This window comes from Scophthalmus maximus, chromosome 4, assembly GCF_022379125.1.
Source record: "Scophthalmus maximus strain ysfricsl-2021 chromosome 4, ASM2237912v1, whole genome shotgun sequence".
Taxonomy (NCBI): domain Eukaryota; kingdom Metazoa; phylum Chordata; class Actinopteri; order Pleuronectiformes; family Scophthalmidae; genus Scophthalmus; species Scophthalmus maximus.
Window position 1 is genome coordinate 22,777,501 of NC_061518.1, and position 24,409 is coordinate 22,801,909.

A 24,409-nucleotide genomic window follows, 5' to 3' on the forward strand; every position below is an offset into this window, starting at 1 on the left:
TGGAACTTTCTCTTTTAAAATCACCATGCCAAACTAAAAGTGCACCTTCAGCAGATCCCTCTGCAGACACGAGCTCTTTAGCAGCACTGCCTGCCCTCCTCTTGTATAAAAGACGGTTTGTAATCACCTTCTTATCTCTGTCTCTTCGTCATTCAGTCACCTTCTTGGTTCACAGTTTTCATTTATTTTTCCCTCTTTTTTTCAATGCCACACTTTACAGATAAACGACAGTAAAACTACTGAACTAAAAACTAAAGCTCTGGAAAGGAGAAAGCTGGAATAGCCGAAGGTCAATGGCTGTTCTCCATCATTGTTCAGTACAAGGCCAAAAAATACGTCTTTCAAAGTAGCTAAATCTTTACCCTGCTGTGACCTCTGACCTCCCAGCACAGTATGTCTAGCCTGAGGGCATAGTTGGATATTTCTCCTTCGGCATTAATATAATTCATAGCTTTTATTTTATAAAAACACAGTAGATATAAGCCCCGCGATGGAAGGGGCGACCTGTCCAGGGTGTACCCCACTTCTCACTCAATGTCAGCTGGGATATGCCCCCCAAACCATTAGTTGAGTAGATTGATCAACAACTTGTTATCAACTATTTTAATAACTGATTGATTGTTTAATGTTACTGTGGGGTTAAGCAGGACCCAAAATGCAGGTATGGGGGGAAAAAGGGATTTAATAAAAAGGAAACAAAAAAAGACCTCCAGTCTTTCAAGGGAAAAAAGAATCAAAATCCCAAACTACAACACATGGTACGTGGACATAAAGCACCAAGGTGATACTTGGCATTGCATAGATAACAGGAAAACACAGAAGTACAAGGAGATGAACAGGAACGAACAGTCGATCCAACGAGAACAAAGGGATGCACAGAGACTAAATACACACACAATAGGGCACAGGTAACAATACACAGGTGAGACACGTTGGGAACATGTGCAGACGATCACAGGGAATCACAAGAAACGTAAAGTAACAGAAAACCAGACACAGGAGAGCGCAGGAAATGACTTACAAATAAATAAAACAGGAAATACAAAACTCAAGATGCACACAACACAGGCGATCACAAGAAAGTAATAAACCAAGACACTCAAGGAAGGGCAATCACAGAAATGACAAAAGGTTCACAAAGTTCCAAAGGAGTGTCAACAAGGTCCACAAATAACATTCAAGTCATTTTTTACAGTACAGAAGCCACACATTACTTCTTTCCTCAACTTCTACCTTGTTAGAATATATGTGCTTTTATTTGTTTGAAAAAATATCAGCATTACAGTCATTATCTTGGGCTATAGCAAGCATTTTTTAAATTAGTAAATGATTAATCAATGTTGAAAATAATGATTAGTGTTAACCCTTCTTCATGACTAACACGACAACTAGAAATTCTATGATTTTTCAATAGTCTTGACAAGACAAACAGAATAGACAATACAGAATTATTTTTTTCTGGCAAAGTCATGGTCGGATTCTAATTTTCATCAACACGTTTCTAGACCTTAGCTGTACCTTTTGCTGTGGATGGATGATTAGTAGGAGTCAGTAACCGGCACACAGTTGTGGCGACGGACCTGTTCGTCACTCGCACTCGCCCAGAGCACAGCTGGCGTGCGACGTGTCTGTGTCTGCTGCATAATTCGAACAGCTGCATAAGGCTTCTTGCCTGTAGTCATCCCCCCCCTCTCCCCGGGCTGGCATCGGGCTAGCCTCGGGGTTTTGGGAGAAGGTGGGGGTTTGTGGGGATGGAGATGTTGGAAGCAGATCCGCCTGCAGAACAGCTCAGCTACTGTGAGGCATCAACTGGTTGCTGGTGTTGTCGGTACGAGAGTTCGGAGGGAGTGGCAGATAGCTTCTACTGAATAACGCCTGAGGCAAAAATGCAAGCCTCATTATTTTCCACAAAAAATAGAGGCCGCTGTTTGTAAACCTTCCTTAAAAAGTTAGCGGCATGGCTGTGATTTAATCGGCAGTCCCGAATGGGTCCCAGTTGTAAAAGCACTTTTATAACTCTTGACCCCCTTCCCTCTCGACCAGGTGAGCGTTCTGACCACACTGGAGAGACGCTTCAACCTGCAGAGTGCCGATGTGGGCGTCATTGCCAGCAGCTTCGAAATTGGCAACCTGGCCCTCATCCTGTTCGTCAGCTACTTTGGTGCCAAGGCCCACAGGCCTCGGCTGATTGGCTGCGGCGGGATCGTCATGGCGCTGGGGGCGTTGCTCTCCGCCCTGCCCGAGTTCCTGACCCATCAGTACGAGTACGAGGCCGGGGACTCGTGGCACGCTGAGGACGGCAGGGACATCTGCTCCAACAACTCCCGGTCGGACAACCGGGACTCCGGGTTCAAGTGTGGCAACCGAGCCAACACCAACATGATGTACCTTCTGCTGATCGGAGCCCAGGTTCTGCTGGGCATCGGAGCCACACCGGTCCAGCCTCTGGGAGTGTCCTACATCGATGACCATGTCCACAGGAAGGACTCTTCGCTGTACATAGGTGAGTCGCACTGAGCTTCTGTACTGCTGAGACATCCGATTGTAAAAGGATTTATTTAATTATGTATTTCTAGTACTTATTGTTTCATTTCCTTTTCCATCTTTATTACCACTGAATGAGTCTTGTCTCCTGTGGCTCTCTCCTCACTGCTGGCTTAAGGCATTGTCGTCAGCTCTGCCGTGATATATGCACATCTGAAAACTTACTCGGAGGCCGCAGAAACAATCAGTATGTGTTGTAGGCAGGTGGTTGCTGAGCTAAAAACCTGTGAAACAATATGGAGGAATGAATAATTTATCTACACTGTGGAACTGAGGATCACACAACACCTTCATCTTACACATGCACGCAGCATTTTCTTTCTGTATAGATTAGATGATGTGCGTTCGATCAGTTGGGCTAATGCTCAAAGTGCATCGTAAGTGACTACCAATCTATGACCCCAACCTGAAACAAGCGATTTAAATCGGCAAAGTGATTTTTAATTTCCTCCTCCAGCAGTGGTTACATTTTAGTTGAATGAAATCCTAAACCTGGCAGAAGAAGAGGCCCGCTCCACGTGTGCTACCATAGTGTGTGTCCTTCTCTTCTCGGGTCTTTGGCAGGACACGTGACTCATGGCGGCACATATTTTTGCAGGGAATGTTTATACTCAAGTCAAATTTGGCATGTTCTCACAGGGCTGCCAAATATGCTGCTGGTTGTCAGTACACTCAGTGACCCGGATGTCTGTCCTTCCACACCAGAGGATGGGAGTGCACAGGTGGGGGTGAAATAAATGGTGCGGAAAATAATTTTGACCGTGACATCTAAATCATACCACTTTGACCCGTCATCATCGTAGATGAAGGAGGTGATTCAGAATCAGTCCTGGGAAAACAAAAACTTGTTTGCTGAACCTTACAACAACCAGCAGCAGGTCGATTCCCTCGTGCTCCTTGCATTTGGCCGACCTGTGATTCCAGTTAGCTGGAAGTAATGAGAAACAAAAGGCCACGGGCACAATAAAACCCTCAACCATCACAACATCTATCAGAGTAAATGGGACGATCACGTTGGCATAATTGAAACATGACTGTGACATTAATCTTTCACGTGTGCACCAAAATGATCAGCTCTCCGTGATGAACAGAGGGGATCATTACAGGATTACGAGATCACAATATCATATTAAACAAAAACTTATTACTGATACAATCTTTACAATTAGTCATGATCAGTTGGATTAATGGCGGATCTTATGCTCATGTTGCAAAGGGTATATATTTACTCAAAGTGGCAGGTAATCTAAATAGTCTGTAGTGTCCCATAGCGAACTGCTCATTGCTGTAGTGCTTCCATAGGTGACGTTACTTATTAGTCAGCGAGTCTGGTAATGTGATGTCATTGTTCCCGGATTAACTGTTAGTGGACGTCATCAGTTGATGACAAATTTTGGAAACATTTTCAGTCCCATTTTCTCACGCAGCTCATTCCAACTGCCCAGCTCGTCGTCTTGGCACTGACCTAGCCTGTCCTGGACAGTACCAAGCCGCAGCTTGACCTGCCCTTTTCTGTAGCCCACGAAAAAGATAACTGTGTCGTGCAGGGTCAGTGCTTGTGTGTGCATGTGTCCTTGTCCCTCAGACACATCTGCTCTAATTTTCTGTTTAAAAAAAAAGGAATATATTCTAGCTATTCTATACCAGCAAGTGCCAACCCACCGTGACATCACCCGCTGGACCAGCTGTCGGTCAAGCTGTACCCGCGCTATGGTGCTTTATCATCTATTTTCCTCTAAATGGGACCACAGTTTACAAAATGAACATCATGTTGAATTGAAGAAGACTTGAAACTAGAGATTGAGACCATAAACTCCCCAGGAAAATGTTCACTGACGTTATAAGTCAACTGAGAAATAGTCATTTTCTGTAGAAACTCCTGTCTTTTCGCAACCAGGGTGTCGCCCTCTGCTGGTGATTCCAGAGAATACCGGCTTCAGGCATTGGCTTCATTTTCCTGTCCAGGTGACTACATCCATTTTGAATGCCTATGTCTATGTATACCAGTAGTTGGTACACAATTTTATTTCTCAAATATTGTATTTTTAAAAAAGTTACAACTGTCACTGTATGTAACTACACATTCTCCACATTCAGGAGACGCAGTAGGCCCGGCGACATGTTTTTTTTTTGACACTGCACTGCACAGTATTGACTTAGTTTTGCCCTGCTCAGATAATTCGTTTGGACAATAGATGGAAATAGTTATTGTATGTGTGATGGGTATGAGCACATCAATATTTGTGCTATTTCTTGCTCTTACTTACTAAATGATGTCATGCACCAAAATGTTGCAGGGTATCTAGTGGCAATTTTTTTGTCCCCGGGTGCCATATAGAACAACAAATGAGTAATGTTCAATATTGTGGTAACTTTATTACCTCATTTTTGAAAATGTGTGTCTAAAAAAAATCGAGGAGTATGTGTTTAAGGTGAGAGATTGTTGTGAGGATAAGATTACTCATCAATCATTTAAGATTGAATACTTCCTATGTCCTTCGTTGAGAGGGAAGTTGTGGGTGTGTGACCTCTTTTACATAAGGGGCCCTTGAGCAAAGCACTTTAGTCCCAACTACTGAGAAAGTTCCCAGGCCAGCAGCAGAGGACTCTGGATGTACTGTACAGTAGAAACCTAAGAGGCTGACATACCACACATTATGGCCTGTCTGCCAAAGTTGCCAAGGCAACAGTACAGAGAAAAGCAGGGAGGCTTTCTCACTGCAAAGCGACCTGCTAGTACTGTAGCAGACATCCATCTGGCCAGATTGAAAGGCTGAAACAGAGGAGAAGGGAGAGAGAGAGAAACAAGGGATTACTATTATGAATAAAAACAGAAAAAAAGAAATGTAATGTATTGGTTACTTACTTATGATGTTACCACAGAGCATCGGAAATCTGATCAGATATCTGAAATGTATATTTTAACGTCAAAACAATAATTGATTGTCTCCTTTATTATTAGCAGTGTGTGTGTGGCCAAAATATTATTGTCTTATTACTGATTAAATAATACTAATTCTGGACAGCCAGAGTCACGACTGTCCCGTAAACTGCGGCGGGTCCACATAGACTGTAATCATTCGCATTACAGTTTATGAGACTGATGTGACTCAAGGCGGCTCATATCAGTCAACTATCATCTAATAACCTGTTTTTTTTCCAAAAAGCGGACATTTTGCGTAAACTGTGACAACAAGTAACCACTGTTTGCACGTCACGTTTAGCAAATGTGCATGTTTCACTGGGAAAAGGTGCAAATGCGAAGATCGAGCAATTGGGATTTTAATATCAATATTGTCAATAGAGTCAATATTGTACCATTCAACAACAAAAAATCAAGAAAATGTAGACTTAAGAAAAAATATAGATTTTTAATCCAGAACTACTTATGGATCCTTAAAATGCTCTTGCTTGTATGAACTGTTGGTTTTTTGGCCACCACGAGGCTGGTTTCCTCCTCGCAGTCTTCTCTGCTTGTTCCCGGCCAGTTGTATTGTTGCCTGCTCGCGTCGGAGTACAGACCTCTCGCAGGGTGAGAAGGCCTGCGGTTTGTTCTGTACATGCTTTGATCTGTACACTGTCTGCCAGCAGCACTCAGAGGAGAGAGGAGAGGGAGAAGAGCAAACGAGGCGAGCACAGCACCCAACTACCTAGAGGCCAATTCATACCAGATGCCGGATATTTGACACTGCAATTGATATTTCGATGCTATTTTTCACATCCTTGCGAGCATTGTTGTAAATCGTGAGCCTGTCACATGGTCACGTGTCACTGTCCCAATGTCAGCGCCGGCAATGTGACTGTCGCATGAAGGACAAAACGAATAACTAATAATGATTGTCGTTGATGCATGGAATAGGCTTTATATAGTCTCTATTTATATTATTTCTTATTGCTGGGCTATTTAGAATGTTATTGGTAATTCATATATAATAATAACTATCAAGTCATTTTGGCACGCCCATGCCCAAGACCCCTCAAATATCAAATTTTTCATCGGTTCTGATGCGTGTGCACATTTCGGGCCGGTCGGAGCACGTTTAGTGCCTCAAGTTGGCGATTTATTTGCAGAATTTTAATAATAATTCCTTCCGTTACAACAGGTCCTCCCTTTTACTTTGTCAGTGGCTCGAGCCCCAATAAAGCATTTTCTGAATACTGTTTAGGACGTTGATTACCATGGCAACAGCCAAAGCTTTGAAGAATTTGGGTCGGCCCAATGATACACTTTAATGTGATAACACAGGAGCAAAACCACACATGCAACATCGTAATGAATATCAATAAATATCTAATTTGTTCTGAATGTAAAATAACTTAGTAATAGCGGATGAATCTCCCTCACGCATACTCTGACTCTGTGGAAGTCGTCAGTTCTCCAAAAATATGTAGGTCAGCTGAAGTTCAAAATGAAAAATGCGTTGCGTACTTATTTCCTGCTCTCTCGAACCACATTCATCGACAACCCATCTGTTAGTTGTGGAGACGTGTGACACACGAAAATGTCACAAATGTCGGTGAATCCAACAAATTGACCACTCTGCTGGCAGGACATTTACACATTCACGCTAAAAGCGAACAAACTGTGATTTCAGTGTGACTTTCCATGTCACGACTGCCCGAGTAGGAATCTGATTGCGTTTGTCTGTTGATGTTAACTCGGTGATGGACTGGATCTGACAGTCTGGTCAGTCAACCAAGGACGTTTCCAACACATACAGTCCTTAAAGAGCTTTCCCCCCCCCCCCCCCCAACAAAACTTTTCATTTCTTTCCCTTCATAACATCCCACAGGCTTCTTCCTTTGACACTTACAGATTGTCTATTATTCTTTTCTCTCCACCTCCCCCTCTCTGTACATCCTTTTTTGGCAATCCAGGCATGTTGATTGCCATGGTTACCTCCTGCAACGTGACTGCTGGGCCGTCCGTTGTAGCTTGGTAATTGCATGGAGCTCGGCCTTTATACAGTACATACTGTATGTTACGTGCCGCTGCTTAGTATTTCAGCTGCATCTTTTCCCCCCAGTCTCAAGACAGTGCGTGTGCTTGACAAACTTAACGTGTGAGGACACATTTGCATTGTAAGAAAAAACCCTGAATAATGCAGTGTGACAGAGGAGCAGTTTGGAATCGTTTAGCAAACATCTAACCATGATGATGAAATATTAAAACTGTAGCTCCGCATGGGCTCACGAACAAACCAGATGATAGACAGAGAGAGAGAGAGAGAGAGAGAGAGAGAGAGAGAGGGAGAGGGAGCCTGCTGTGTTGTGGCCACACTTTCACCCCACATTGATCAGAACTGCCTGAATGAGAGACTTGGGACACTGGGAGTAATGTGTCCCCCATCTGTCCTGTATCTGCTCTGTGTGAGTACCGCAGCCTGTTCTTTGTTTCCACCACCTTTGTCCTTGTGAATATGTGTACGTCCGGTCAACGTGAGACAACGGATCAGGCAGCAGGCTGGAAAAAAAGATACAGAGGCGCGATTTTCTTCTGAGACTCGACTATCAAATCATTGTGTGCGCCTTTATGGTCACTGAATGGTTCTGGGCCCTGACTTTACCTCTGAGATGTTTAATTTATTCCGGCCTGACAGGTCTCTTAGATGTGCAGGAGCGTGTCAGCTAGTGGTGCCTGAAAACTAAACAGGGTGACACGGCTACGCTGCCCAGTGATGGAGCAAGCCCCCGATGGATATCAACCATAACCTGCTTTAAAAGGAAGGCGGAAACTGCTCTATTATCCGGTACTGTTTCTGTCCCGTATTGATTTAAATTCAATTAATTTAACATCCCATTTAAAAATATATAGTTTATTATATATGCGTAGTGTTTATGCGTATTTCATTTCTGCAAAGCCCATGCATTGTATGACAGAATAATTTGTCCTGCATTGCCTTATGCTAGTTGAGAGTGATAAACTGGTGCCAATCCACTCAGCATCCACTAACAGTTAATCCGGGAACAATGACATCACATTACCAGACTCACTGACTAATATAGCATATATATATTTTTTTACAATCATAGTTAAGTATGTTGGCTTTTGAAATTGCAATTTTGACCTGAATGTGGTGCTAGATGAAACAATTTAAATCATCACCAAAGACCTTATAGGATTAATTCTTTAGGAATATATTTGGCCAGCCCATATGTTGGGATATATTTTACATAAGGGAAAGCTTTGACCTGCTGGGGATTCTCAAACCAGAGGGTCACTCAAGGGAGTAGCCTTCACCCTCAGGAGACAATGAATGTCTGTACAAAATTGAATGGCGATCCATCCAATAGTTGGTGGTGACCTGACAATGCGCTCTACATGTCTTGCCATCCTTAGTTCCTCTTCTAATAGCAATTGCAGCAGCTGCAGTAAATGTATATGCATATATTTGCACGTGAGTGCACACTTTCCGTATCAACCCACATGAAAGTTACAAGTCAGCGTCTGTGTCATATTTTTACCTGTGGCTTACTACACACGGTCGGCTCTTACACATACCTGATCGGAGGACAAAATGGCCTCCCAGAGAAAGACTGACCTGCTCCTGAGCTCTGTTGACCACCACGTCCGGGCTGGATTGTAATTAGATTATTGATTGCTGTCGACTGCTTGAGTGATACCCGAGGCAAAGGCAACTAACCCTCCTATCCACTGTATCGCTCACAGAGCCTCTCACAGAAACAGATTTTCAATTAGAGTATTCATGCTGTGTGCATTTTTTACAGTGCAGCTTCTGCTTTACATCTTGATGCGGTTCGGCGTGTGGCGCTGTGTAAATGTTTGTATCTCGCTAATGGAAGATGTAAATCTTGTTTCGCTACACAATGTACATTCTGGTCTTTTGTGAGCGCCGCAGCAGCACACGCCAGCGCATTGACGGCACTGGGCTATTCAGGGGCCTCCAGGTTTTACTTGGCTTCCATGCATTGGCCTTTATCTCTGCCGTACCACAAGAGACGATTTCCCTTCATGGAAACCGACCTGTCAAGTGTAGAGCAAAGCTTCACAAAGAGCACATGGGAAATGTCTCGCCGAGGATCCCACCTGTGATTTTAAGTCAAATGTCTCGGATTGCAGTGACATTAACATTCAAGTTCCTCTTTGGGGTTAAATGTTGTAACTTCCACTATGTATGTAAAAGTTAAGTTATGATCCTTGTGTGAACGTTAGCAGGCTGACATTGCATTTTTCCCAGAGTACAGCCTTGCAGAGCCAGTAAATTCTCAGCCTCAGGTGAACCATAATGTTCCTAACATTGGTTTAAATGAAGTTTGAATGAGTAAGAATTCTTTGACAAGCTAGAACACCCCCCACTTAAGTCTTAAATGTAGTGTACATGCACATTATCTCAAACTGCAGCTACTGTACAAGAGCAATGTTTTAACACCTGCAGCCAAATGGCAGCAACAATACACTAGAGTACCGTGCAGAACTGTGTCAACTGAGTGTAGTACAAGCCGAGCCTACGGGAGCTGCGGGGGTCCAGCTCTGGGGTCAGCTTCTCCCTCTCCCCGCCTCACATCATAGCCTCTGTAATGCGCATAATGAAGCGCCGCCAGGCTCGAAGTTGAGAGTCCTCTGCAGCAAAAACGCTTTCACTCCAGTGCAGCGATTACTCTTCCGCCGTAGGACAGCACAGGAAGGAATGGACGCTGACTCAGCACGCACTGTCCGTTCGGTTTCGGCCCAGGTTGTTTTATGTGTGCACCTTTTAGGGGCACCTTTGCCAAGATACAAAGTACCCGTGATTGAATATTGCCATAATGTGAGTCTGAGTGAGAAATTATTCATGTGCTGGCAGTGTGACCAGGTGGAGGAGCACCGTCCCACACGGCATGACCTTGCCTCTGCTGCACTCCTCACTGCCGGGGAGGTCCTGCTATCAGGTTAGGCGTGATTATCATCACCTCTGAGTCTGCCCCCTCTTTATTAACAACTATTGTACACACACACACACACACAGTGTATTTTATATATTGAGTCATACTGTTATTTGTACAGTTTCTGTTGCCTACACCTGTTCCCCTTCATGACCCAACCTGGGTTTTGTCGAACTTGTTTTAGTGAAGGTTGGTTGTTATAACTATGATCAGTAAAATAAAACACCTGGTACGTATTAATCAGGGCCAATCCTTGGTAATTTGTCCAGGAATTGGAGGGTTTTGTGAATTTATGATCAGTAATTGATTTTGCAGCATGAGATCCTATGTATATTGTGAGATTATTCCTGGTCCTTCATATGTAAACATAGTGGTAAATTCTGTGCTGTTGTATTGGATTGCAATATGGTTGAAACTATCGTTACTGAACATAATTACACAGTGTTCATATAAATATTATTCTTAATATGTGTAGATTTTTTGCATGTATCTAGTATCACGTGATCTGACACAGAGAACCACAAAACCAAGGAGGATTGTTAAAAGTTCCCCTCAGGCGTTATTTTCTCCTCATATTCTCTAAAAATAACGATCCGGCAAAGACTCCGTACAGTTTGACATCCAGCGAGCTGTTGGCTTGATATAACTGCACAGAAGGAGGAGGAGCTGTCAGATCCTCTTCAGGCTTTCAGCCTAAGTGGAGTGTCTCCCCCTGCCATTTCCAAATGGCTCGCTCAGACAGACAAAGACTAAGCAGCCAGAGTGTTACATGGATACTGCATTTGAGTTATCCGTATCAGTTCTACGTCTTTCTGAAATAATCCGTACTTGAATAAAAGATCCTGTAAATTATACATTTCCATCACGTCAGCACAAATAGCCTTTTGTCAGAGGAATGTGGAATAAGTGCTTCTGGTGATAGGGTTATAGAAAAGGGTTATACATGGGGTTGTAGGAAAGTTAACAATTGTTTGGAAGAAAACTATGAAAATCATGATTGAACTGTAATTAAATGATAACTATGAAACAGGTATGTCAAGTCTGTTGATAAATTGCACAAACTAAATGAGACTGCGGTATTTGGAGATGATGTGATGATGTCATTTATTTCCTGAAGATTCACGCTGCATGTAATGTTGTTTCAGAAAGAGAAGTCTTCTTTATATTCAATCGTCCCCGTCTTCCTTCCAGGTCATTATTTTAAAGAATGAAAAATGATGATCTCCCTTAAGGACTGAACTTTCACAGTCATGACCCTCTCCCTGTACTCCAAAGTCACCCGTCCTTTGATACTGTATGTTCAGCTTCACTGTAGCTCAACTGAAAAACTCATCTACAGCTTTCATCCTTGGTTACACTGAGGCAGAACAGCAATCACTGCGCAGTCAATACGTCCAGGGAGATTTACAGGCAGTCCCTAATGAGCAATCAAAAGTTAATATACCAATCCTGTGAAAATGAGCTTATCTCAGCGGCACTGATTTTTTATAATCAACGCATTAAAAATTCATACACTTCATGATTCCAAAATCGTTGCAGTGGATGCGGTTGTTTGCAAAATATGTCAATTTATGATTTTATTTCCCATGTCAGTTGAAAATGTATTCATTCTAAAGTAATTCTTTGAAGTACTAAACATTTTTATATTATTTTAGTTCTAAACAACTTGGAAAAACTGTTTTTTTGCAACTAACGATTATTTTCATTATCGATTAATCTGTTGATTATTTTCTCAAATTAATCGATTAGTTGTTTGGTCCAGAAATTGTCATAAAATGGTGAAAAATGTCGATTGTGTTTCCCAAATCACTAAGATGATGTTCTGTGTTGTCCACAAACCAAAGATATTTAGTTCACGTTCACAGAGGAGCAAAGAAACCAGAAAATATTCACATTTAAGAAGCTGAAATCACAGAATTTTGAATTTTTTAAAATTAAAACTACTTGAACCGATTAATCGATTATCAAAATAGATGGCAATTTGTAACTGTTACATCTCTAGTATAATCCCAAAAGAAAATATTCCATCATAATCTGTACATTTTTCATTTTGAAAGACAGTTCCTGAAAGTCACAATCAATAACATTTAATCAGTTTAATTTTTTTTTTTAAAAACTATGCTATGCCACTGTAATAATAAAAATGTTTTTGAAATATAGGAACTGAAGTGGGGAATGAATGAAGGGAATCTTTCTTTCAGCAGACACAAGAAGATGCAATATTTGAATACTATATATTCAAGTTTTTACTATACAGTGATAAAAGTGTTACTGTACGGTTGAAGTCACTTAAAAGGTCATTTCACTGCTATGACCCTTCAGTCATTTCTCCGAGGAACGCGCCTCAGATAGCAACTGCTGAGTCCAAACAACACACTGGCATCCGTCCTGAATGCTTCTCCTGGTGGGTGTCGAGCAGCTGTTGCTGAAGGATTATGAGCTTTCTGTCTTTTCATGGCATAAAAAAGCTTATATCTATAATTCTGCTTCATCATGCTTATTGCTTGCTATTAACGCCGGCTGTTCCACTTTGAAGGCCACTCCAGGCTCGTATGATATTCCAGTCCATCAGGGACTCGGTAAAGCCGGTTGTGCCCACAGTGACGCTTAGAGAATAAAGAACACGGGTGCACTGCTCATCAGACTGGCCGGCACCCAACACTTTCTGCTGGTTCACTGCCATGATTGCGTGTGTGTTCGCGTGCGTGCGTGCATGCCAGCCTGCCTGCTTCACATACATTATGGATTAGTTGCCCTGTGTTTGTCTGTGATATGACCCCTAGTGGCAGGCAGAGCAGAAGACAGGAGGCTGTTCATTGGTTGGTGGTTAAGCTTGCACTGGTGTAACCTCTGACCTCGTCCGTCACCTGACTTCAGCCCCACTGGCATCAGTGACTCTTTCGAAATGGACGCATTATGGCCGCCAGGGCAACTAACGATTGTTTTCATAATCGATTAATCTGTTGACTATTTTCTCGATTAGTTGTTTGGTCCACAAAGTGTCATAACATTGTGAAAAATTGTTTCCCAAAAATTTTGTGATTCTGTTTCCCAAAAGCCCAAGATGATGTTTACTTTTTTTCCACACACCAAATATATTCAGTTTACTGTCATAGAGGAGCAAAGTAATCAGAAAATATTAAGAAACAGAAATTGACTGCTGAACCGATTAATCGATTATCAAAATAGTTGGCTATACATTTAATAATCGATTTTACTAATAGATTAACTGTTGCAGCTCTAATGGCCGCATCCAGCTGCATCAAACAGGGAGAGGAGGACCAACGTATGCTGTCATAGTTTAAAGATTCTTAGCTTAGCATGAATCATAAATTAAATTTGTTTTTTATTATTTTTGTTTAAATCTCTTTTAATTTTGATATTAGTGCATCACAAGAGAGCTGTCCGGACGATGTGGTATCTGGTTTTATTGGCCTAAAAGGAATATTCCCTTTCTTTATTGATGATTTTTTAACACTCTGACAAATTGAATGTTGATAATATTGATATCACTGTTCATAACGGCAGCGCTAATCGTTACATCCTCTGCTCAGGGGAAGGAGCATGCCTCCTCCATTCCAGGCTCTTGTTGTTGTAGACGTGAAGCTGTTGGAGATCACACACACACACACACACACACACACACACACACACACACACACACACACACACACACACACACACACACACACACACACACACACACACACACACACACACACACACACACACACACACACACACACACACACACACACACACACAATCAGTGCTTCTCCTCCGCTCTAACAATAGGAACCCGTTTCCTGCCTGATTATTTATGATCCTGCCGGATAATCTGGTCTCAGATCAATTAACCTGTGCGAGCGAGGAGCCGCATATTACAGTGACGGTGACTAAATCTGTCAGTGGGAGACATCTGATTAAATTTAAACTCCTTTGGCGTGGATTCAAAACCTGATCTTTATGGATTTAACAGCAGAGGGGTTCTCAGGGGTAGGAGACTTCCCCTCACAACATATTTAATAAAGGGTCCAGTTACAAACCCTTCACAGCCGTTGCCCAATGCTGCCCTCTGCTGAACGATCAGCTGAAATGCACTTTTAGCCAAGCTGAGCTTTTGCTGTTGCTTCTTCCATGTCTAACCCGTTTTTATATTCTTCTGTCCCTCCCTGTCTTGCAGGTATTTTATTTTCCACATTAGTGTTCGGCCCGGCCTGTGGCTTCATCTTAGGTTCCGTCTGTACCAAAGTCTATGTTGATGCTGTCTTCATTGACACCAGTGAGTTGGCATTTACTCCTCAAATGATTGAATTCTGTTCAGTGTGCAATAGTTATTTTGGTATTGTATTGATTGGGAAAATGAATAATCCTGCAACATGAAAACATGAAAAATAACCCATAACCGACCCAAACCAACCCTTAACGCATCCTGATTTGTTCTCATTGAGAAGTGACATTTCATCACATCAGCATCCATTGGCTGTGGTTAATTCCCCTGCCTCCTGTTCAGGTAAGCTGGACATCACCCCAGACGACCCTCGCTGGATCGGGGCGTGGTGGGGCGGCTTCCTCCTCTGCGGTGCCTTACTCTTCCTGTCGGCCCTCTTCATGTTTGGCTTCCCACAGTCGCTGGACGAGCAGGACATGGACGGTGGAGGGGAGAGTGAGCAGGCCATGCTGCCTCCTTCCCTGACCCTGGAATACCAGGGCTCCAAACCCAACGGGGCCATTCACGGCTACGATATGAACAGCGGGCTCACAGTTTGTGAGCACCTGAGAGGTAAGGGGGGGATCAGATGGAGCAACATGGTGAGTGCTAATGAGTAAAAAAACTTGTAACTTGTAACATTTTTCTCTGTTGTCTTCTCCGTTGATCCAGTTATCCCCCGGGTAACCAGGCACTTGCTCTCTAATCCGGTATTCACCTGCATCACTCTGGCAGCCTGCATGGAGATCGCCGTGGTTGCCGGCTTTGCCGCCTTCTTAGGCAAATACCTGGAGCAGCAGTTCAACCTCACCACCTCCTCAGCCAATCAGCTGCTGGGTAGGCAAGCAAATTGTTTTAGCATAAAACATCAGGGCAGAAGAGGCAGTGTTGTGGTTAAACAAATTGCATATATTGATCATATTTGTGCAGTGTAGAAACCCCTGAATGAAACATGCCAGTAGGATTTTTTGGGGGAAAAGACATCCCTGTGTTTCTCTCCCCAGGTATGACGGCCATCCCCTGCGCCTGTCTGGGTATCTTCCTCGGGGGGCTGCTGGTTAAGAAGCTGAACCTGTCCGCTCTGGGCGCCGTCCGCATGGCAATGCTGGTCAACCTGGTGTCCACCGCCTGCTACGTCTCTTTCCTCTTCTTGGGCTGCGACACTGGACCTGTCGCAGGGGTCACTGTGGCCTATGGCAACGAGTAAGAGTGACAACCCGCCGATGCGACTTGCACTCCAAACATGCGACTTTATTGTTTCACTGTAGCTATTACTTCCGTTATTCCACAATTTCTGTCGACATTAATTACCGCTGTATCATTTCAGTATTTGCGGGAATAGTCGGACATTTTGGCAATCACGCAAACTCACTTTCCTGCCTAGGATGAGATGAGAAGATCGATAACTAAATATCTTTGGTGTGTGGACGAAACAAAACATCATTTTGAGGGTTTGGGGAAACACGATCAAGATTTTCACCATTTTATGTAATTTTATGGACCAACAACTAATCGATTAATCGATAAAATAATCGACAGATTAATAGATTATGAAAATAATCGTTAGTTGCAGCTCTAATCGAGTCATTAGAGTGATATCAGTCCTCTCATCTAACTCCTTGCAGGCAACGTTGTGTAGTGTAGTTCCCAAAATGTCCCTGCATATTCCTAAATCATGTGTAAGAGAATTCAAATTACACAAAAGCTAAAAAAAGTTTTTACAGTGATATAAATATCACATGCACATCCATTATAATGCAATCATACTTTCTTTTGTATAGTTAATTACATTGTGCTTTTAGTGTTCATTGGTGAGATATCAGCCCATAGAGAGCTCTGTGTAACCAAAAATGAACTGACGTCCATGCGCAGTGTACATTTTAACTAAATATTTGACTTTGATTGTCAAATTGCTCCTGTGATTTTCATTTATGTCCTGCCTTATATGACCTTTGACCTCCTCCACAGGACGTTACAGTCCTGGCAGCGGCCCGAGTCACCGTGCATCAACAACTGTAACTGCTACACAGCATCCGTGAGTCCTGTCTGTGGTTCCAACGGAGTCACCTACCTCTCAGCCTGCTTCGCTGGCTGCACCAAACCAGTGAGTGGAGAACAAAACTGTATGAGGACCACTACTGGCCACTGGACATGCAGACATACAGTGCAGTGGAATTCATCCAGACAGTGGAGTAACCCAGCCCCAATCTCTCCCTCTTGTCTTTGTGTCAGAACCTGACCGGCTGCACGTGTATATCCAGCAACACTGAGGAGGCAGTGGCTTTACCGGGGAAGTGTCCCAGTCCGGGCTGTCAGCAGGCCTTCCTCACCTTCCTGAGCGTGATCTGTGTGTGCAGCATGATCGGAGCTATGGCCCAGACGCCCTCCGTCATCATCCTCATCAGGTAGGAGACCCGCCGTTACACACAAGCTCCACAAGAGGGAGCTGTTGGCATTTATGTCCGACGAGGCCTGAAGGATGGCGTCACAGTCACTTTGGTTGTCTGCAGTGGAGAGGAGAGATTTGTCAAGGTGACACCTGTGTAGAGAAATACTAACAGACAAGGATTCTATTATGCCTTGACCTGTGTACAAAGAACATTGTAAGGTACAGATCTGTATGCATATCACCCAACATAATGATGCCTGTCTACATGTATTCATTTTGTAGATGTACAATTTTTGTTAATGTATTATCCTTTTTTTTCTTCAGTTTTATCAATATCACTATCAGTGATATTTGAAGTTGACTGATGACTGATGTTGTATTATTCATTCTCAGTGTAAAATGTTTAAGTATTTTAAATATAAATATCAAACTATGTAGATTAGCTAGTAGTCTATACTGTCTTACAGTAAGTAGTATGTAGTATGAATTTCCTTTGTGCATTGCATTGTGGGAGAATAGTATCCATCAGCAGCACAGTAAAAAGGTTTTTTTATTTTATTTTGGAAGATATGGACTCTTTTGGTTCTGTCACTTTCCCAGTGTGAACACATTACCAACTCAAACACCTGCTAAGAAAGTGTACATGTATTTTAATACGACAATTTCAATTTCAACAAAAATGTTATCACAAAAAAATCAAGTTTTATGTGATAAGAAAAGATGTCACATCCTTGTTATGTACTTTTGATAATTTTTCTTAACTGTTGCATTTTGGTTGCAACAATAAAATTACAAAACCAATCAAAGGTTTGCAGTAAATGTAATTATGTTTTAACCCTAAGTGATGTGTCTCTCTGCGCTCGCTTGTCTCAAGCTCAACCTGTTCCACCACAGATGGCCACTCAGACGCAGCGTTCGGATCACTGTTGCACTTTGCTCATCCGAGTTATGTTTCTCTGTTTCAGAACCGTGAGTCCAGAGCTGAAATCGTACGCCCTAGGGGTTCTGTTCCTGCTCCTGAGACTTATAGGTAAGACACGAATCATTCAGTTCTCGTCCTGCGGCCTTATAACACACTTCAAATTGTACAATTCTTATACCGTTTGACAAGCGTTCACATTCACAGAGAAACACTCTTCGCTGCGTTTGTCCTTCCTGCCATTACCCTGTAGTTTTACTCTCATCTTGTAAATGTCAGAGCAATTTTTCACCTTGGTTGAATTGAACTTCATTAGTCTGTCAAACTAGTAGCCTGTTTGACCGTTTGACCTGCTGCCCCCCAGGCTTCATCCCTCCCCCCCTGATCTTCGGCATGGGCATCGACTCCACCTGTCTGTTCTGGAGCTCGGTCTGCGGCGAGAAGGGAGCCTGCATGCTGTACGACAACGTGGCCTACAGGCATCTGTACGTCAGCATCGCCATCGCCCTCAAGTCGTCGGCCTTCGTCCTGTACGCCACCACGTGGCAGTGTTTGAGAAAGAACTACAGGAAGTACATCAAGAACAGCGAGGGCTACCTCACTCCCACCGAACTCTTCGCCTCCAACGTGACTCTGGACAATTTGGGCAAGGAGATCACGCAGAACCCAGCCAACAGGACAAAGTTCATATACAACCTGGAGGACCCCGACGTGTGTAACAACATGGAGTCAGTTTTATAGTGGCTCGCTGCACAAGGACTGCAGACCAGAGCTGTCGATGTGCAACTGACCGGATGTGCAACGTTTTCTTTGGTCTTGCATCGGTTTAGAAGAATGTCCTCAGCAAGGGTCCTATCTTCTTCTCACCCAGAACATCCAACATAATGAAAGAAATGCATCCCAAAATACTCTATATCCACATTACACTTACTTTTTTATTTTCTATTTTTTACCTCAATATAAATTATCCAGTCAATTTTGTTGACTTGATTTGTTGACCCCCCCCCCCATTTGACACCCAAGTAGGGACTGACAGCACACACAGGGAGAGAAAGGAGGAATGACACTTCAAACTCCACCAAATGATAAAAAAGGGGATGTTGCAGTCATGTGTTCTGCATCGAGGACAAATACGGATCGATATTCTTTACCGAGAGACATTAGGTTGAGTCGTACTTCAGAATCAGGGCGAGAGTGAGAAGCAGAGATCAGTTTGTTCATCGGCTTTTCTTTTCTTTTTAAGACAGTTTATTTTCCTTTAGAAGGAAATATTTCTCAGGTCCTCATGTTAGATAGAAAGAATGAGAGTCAACATGATTGTTCTTTGTCAGATGATGCATTTTTAGCATATTTTTGAGCACTTTTCAGATATTTAAAAAAAAAAAAGCATACAGTCGTAGTGCAATTGGGATCTTTCCTTTGAGGGAGTGTCACACTTGTAGCTGCTAGGCAACCCCACCGAAGACTTATTTAAACACTTTTGTGCCAATAACCCCCCCTTAAACTCCCTCATATTTTAAATTCACTTTAAAGAGATTTCATAACTCCAGGTCTGTCTATTTCCTGGCTACATCATTAACGAGTTTGGGCGAAAGGAACGGAGAGAAGAAGTATAGACACAATACGTACCGCTCCAAAACCAGATCAAACATTTTCCAACCAAATTGTAAAATGACTGTACTCATCTTCAACCAAAACCCCAGTGACCCAGACCATCATAAGGGTGCAAATTTAATTTCAAATGTAGTTTTGACTGCTTCTCACAGCTAAATTACGAAAAATATCTTATCCCTGTAGTTCGTGCTAAAAGTGAGGTTTATTTATTTTTTCCTTTTAAAGTAGGATGTCCATTTTGGAGTGGGTGTTAGAAAATGAGTTTCAGAATAGTTGGCCTGTTTTATTCTAGAGGGCATTTGTGGAAGGTAGAGGAGTATTGAGCCAGTATGTAATTATTATCCCTTTACCGTGTCATTATAAGGAGTTTTGCTATGAATGCTTGACAACATTCTGAGACCCGTTCTGTTTCAGAATCACAAAAATCTTCTCTTTTGTTTGATTTTTTACTTCACACAAATCATTTCATCCTCTATGTTTTCAATTGAGTACAATTTATTGCCTTTTGGATATTGTCATTTTCAATTTTTCAAAAGGTCATTTATAAAAAAAATTTGAAAAATCCTTCCCATCGTTTAAATGAGGGCCCTATCTAAAAGCAGGTGAAGATAAAGGGAGTTAGGTGAACCCACTCATTTATGGGCATTGCTGAACCTGTTACTGATTTATAATATTATAATTCTGCCACTCATGTCATTGGCAGATGAAGACAGGAATGCAGTTTGACTTGGCGATGTGATTCTACTCTTGGGGATGTCGCCCCTCAGCAGTAATGCATGGAATACATAGCAACATGACGAATAACTTGCAGGGAACATTCTCCAGGGGACATGTACGCAGTAGGGCTGACGCAGGTGGAGGCTGACAGAGAGTGTGAGGACGTTTAGGTGGAGCGCCAAGTCAACACAGTGAGACGCGATGATCGCGGTGGGCTAGCTGTCGGCGGACACGGCATAGCATGACGCAGCCAGAATTAGTTCTTTTAAAAGCATGCTGGTAATGCATGTAACGATAGAAGAAATAAAAAAATATTCAGTATGTCACTAAGTTGCACACACTCTGGACTTTGGTGGACATGGAAATGGTTAAATACGGCCTGCACATTCTATTTTTGACCATGGGAGAGCTTTATAATGCATACTGCATTGTGGTGTTGATATAAAAAAAAAAAAAACCCAGCTGACTCATAATCACTCACACTGCAGTGACTGACTAAATACAGATTCTTTTTTTCGTCTTTTTTTTTCCAGATTTCTTACATATCCAGTTTATATATATAGAGAGAGTATATTATGTTTTTTTTTCCCCTGGCTTACTTTGTAAGTATTTACTATGTTTTGCATCAAAAATATTCTAGTTACTCATCATTGCAATATATTTCATTTCCCAAAGAAAAAAATGTTTCACCCCTTTTGGGGTTGGAGACGGGGGTTGAAAAGAGTATTTCATCATTTTGGGAAATGCACTTTCACTTTCTTGCCAAGCGACACTGAGCCCAGCCAAGAAGTAGCCATGTACATATCCCCCTACCCCCAAGCCCCCCATCAAAATGAAACTTGTGGCTTTTACAGCTGTTTTGTGTAATGCGTAAGGAGATACAACGTGTTAATAGGTTAGCCTTGGAGGTGCTCATGGCTGGATTCAGTTACTGGAGCCAGGCTAACACCCCCCTTTCTATCTTTGTCCAAACATTTTGCAAAACCAGCTGCTGGTTGTACTTTCATGTTTACTGTCCAGACATGAGAGCAGTGTCCGCCCTCTCTTCCCATCTCTCGGCAAGGGAGCAGACAAGTGTATTTCACCACGAGGTTGAACTGCTCCTCTGTGCGACAACTCGGTTGTTTAGGTTTATGCCGCCTCTCATGCTTTATGAGCCTTTTGTTTTTATTTATTTTTCAAATCCTGGATGATGATGTATTCAGTTTCGCACCTCACCGAACCAACAGTAAAAAGATTTCAACGTTACAGTACATCGATGCTGCTTCAGCGTCACACGCGTTCTACCGAAGAAGAAAACAACTATTTATCAAATGCAGAGGGAATACTTGAGATCGACTCATTTACGGACCTATGTTCAACAGAGAGCCGAGCCGAACCAGACCGGACTGAGTTGTGCTTGGTTTGACGTGAACTAAGACAGTGAAAATACAGCGCTGCTGTGAATCCTTAAAAAAAGAATGGTAGGTAGTGCCTGAAACAGCTTCCAAGCTCAAAAATGTGACTGTCCCCGGTGGGATGATTGACTCCGGGCAGCAGGACAGACGCACATGATGCTGAGATGTAGACAAAAAAAAATGTCAATAAATAAAATAGAGGAAAAGGAAGCTTCCACGTTTTTCCCAATAGTGAGGAGGGTGATAACGATATCGCCAGCTGCTTTGCCGTCTCCTCCTTAGCAAACCCCCCCCCCCCCAACAGGCGACGCTGTCTTTGATATCTGTGACGTCCAAGTGTGTCATAGTGCTGACTCCTCTGTACATAATAGTGCCATACAAGTGCCAAAGTGACACCATAGGAGTGTTCTGTAATGTCCCGCGGAGAACTTTGTCTCAACACGCCGGAGCTCAGAGCAGATCGTCCAGCTGTATGTAGCCTTTCTGTGATATCCCCCACTCTTACTTTCTCCATATCATACAAAAGTGTCCCAAAAAAAACATTTTGCCTATGAACTATTGTATATTGGTCTAGAGAGCAGTATTATTTAGTATGTAATAACTGTTAATACGTAGGACTTTTCTACTAGTGAAGTTATAGTCTGATTTTGTCTTTCCATCAGTGGCGAAGCCTACTGTTTGTTGCTTTGGCCCCAAAACAAAACAATACTTTGCTTAGAAGAAAAAAAACGAGCGGCACCCAATGTTTGAGCCGTGGCCTGACATGGTGCAGTACGTTGTACGGCTGACCGTGGAGAAACCGGCCCGACTTCACTGATAGCAGTCCTGCACCTGTGCCTGGATATGAGAGTCAAGAGCGGAGGCTCTTGAGACTTTGTGGTGGGAGCCAACGTTGTGCCAATATCAGCCTGTGCACTGTAACACTCAACACTTGCGGAGAAGAAGCCAACACATTGTAGGTCCTGTCCGATGCGCTGCGCCAGTGGGACAGCGCTCGCTCCACCATGTATTCACCTGCGGCGGCGGGACTGTTTCTTTTGGCACCCAAATGTGCTTGAGATGTTTTGCCTTGTGATGAGAAAAACAGCTTTGGAGCATAAAAGTTCTTCATTTTTTTTTTTTTTTTCCATGAGTCTCTTTTGATGACGTTGCCTTTTGGTAACAGCCGGTTGACTTTTATAGTGGATCTTTAGTGACAGATGTATTGACATATGAAGAGTTTACTGCCAAAATACGTCGTCTGTGGCCAAAGGTGTTCTTACCTGAGGTCTTTCAAGAGAGATTTTGCCAACAATGGACAGCTATCCTGTAAATAAGTCCACAGTTACTTTGGCCTTTTTTGTTGCTATTAATCATTTTCGTTATGGATAGTCGCTTTTTTTTTTGTAGATGAAGGATCTTATTTTGGAAGGAAACTCTTCATATGCAGATAGGTAATCCTTTGGTTCGGGCCTTTGGGCAGCATGTTGCCTTTTATTAAAGTGAAACCATGTGCTAACCATGTTAGTGAGGGTTTTAGAGTGATGTGTTTGCTTATGTTGTGGGAGGTGGTCAATATGTGAACTTCATGGCTCTTTGCAGTGACGGGACCTTTAGAAAAAAGGGCAATGAAATAAGAAAATATCACTTATATTTTCACAGCATCACAAAAGACTTTTAGATATGCTCTATTGCTTCTTTGGTTTCATTTTCTTTTCTCTTTTTTTTGTTTCTTTAAATTACATACATTTATATTTAAAAGCTTTATGTTCTGTATATTTCTTGGAAAAAGATTACATGATTGTATGTTTATTGTAAATACATTAAATATACTATTTTTGGTTTTAATAGGACCTCTCCTGTCTGATTATTATCGACAAACCTATAGGAGGATTTCCTGCTGAATCTGATCTCACTCATTGTGAGGACAGGATCTAACACCTGCACCTTGGACAGCAGCCAACATTTTTGGTGATGATCTTTGGTGCCACATGGGAAGTTATTAAGTTTCATCCTGAGGGGGACATGAATGTTGTTTTTTTTACCAAATGTCATGCCAATCCATCAAATAGACATTTGGCTCAAAACTATGAATGTCAACCTCAAAGTGGCGACTGGAAGTCGGTGAATCACCAGAGCCCGTGACATTCATCCTTTGGGGAACAGCGACATAGACCTACATACAAAATGACCAACATGATCGGCTAAAGGGAGCAAACGTTTCACGTGGCTTTAGCACTTTACCAGCATATAGTTTTGAGCTGTGAGAACTACTGCATTGGACGATCATTAGAGATTACTTCATTTTTATTTTTCATACAAAAGACAGTAAGAGGTAGTTTTCTTTACGACATGTAGATCCATTCTTGTGATAAAAGGCTTTATTCACTTAGTCAGTGTTAGGTCAGATAGGGTGAAAGGTCCCCCCCCCCCCCGTCCCCCCGTCTCAATGCGTTGACAGCAGAAGATAAATCCCGACATCGGTTTAATCGAAATGTGCTTGTGCTTCACCATGATCCTATTTCCTGTCATCCAAGCCCTCAGGTTACCACGGGCCTCCCCGCGGTGCCACAACAGCCAGCAGAGATAATAGCCACGGTTATGGATTGACCAGTGAATAACTTTGTACCGCTGCTTCGAGGGAGCGGCTGTACGTGTTTGGGGCTGGTTGCAGTGTTGCTTTTATGCGAGAGCCGGCGCCGAGAGCTCTCCTGTTTCTCGAGTGCAGGCGAGGTCTTGCCAGGGCCATGGTGCAG

The 24,409-nt window shown here is 42.7% G+C and overlaps 1 protein-coding gene across 1 annotated transcript in view; it reads left to right on the plus strand.

Moving 5' to 3' along the window:
* The window catches only part of LOC118302766 (solute carrier organic anion transporter family member 3A1-like), a 25,206-nt gene extending 1,700 nt beyond the window's left edge, over positions 1-23,506 (plus strand). Inside the window, exons 2-10 of the mRNA XM_035629191.2 lie at positions 2,044-2,503; positions 14,612-14,710; positions 14,942-15,211; positions 15,311-15,475; positions 15,643-15,841; positions 16,607-16,742; positions 16,871-17,043; positions 17,993-18,057; positions 18,311-23,506. Of these exons, the coding sequence (XP_035485084.1) occupies positions 2,044-2,503; positions 14,612-14,710; positions 14,942-15,211; positions 15,311-15,475; positions 15,643-15,841; positions 16,607-16,742; positions 16,871-17,043; positions 17,993-18,057; positions 18,311-18,687 (1,944 nt within the window). The 3' untranslated portion in view covers positions 18,688-23,506. The remainder of the gene's footprint in view (positions 1-2,043; positions 2,504-14,611; positions 14,711-14,941; positions 15,212-15,310; positions 15,476-15,642; positions 15,842-16,606; positions 16,743-16,870; positions 17,044-17,992; positions 18,058-18,310) is intronic.
* Positions 23,507-24,409: the final 903 nt, after the last annotated feature.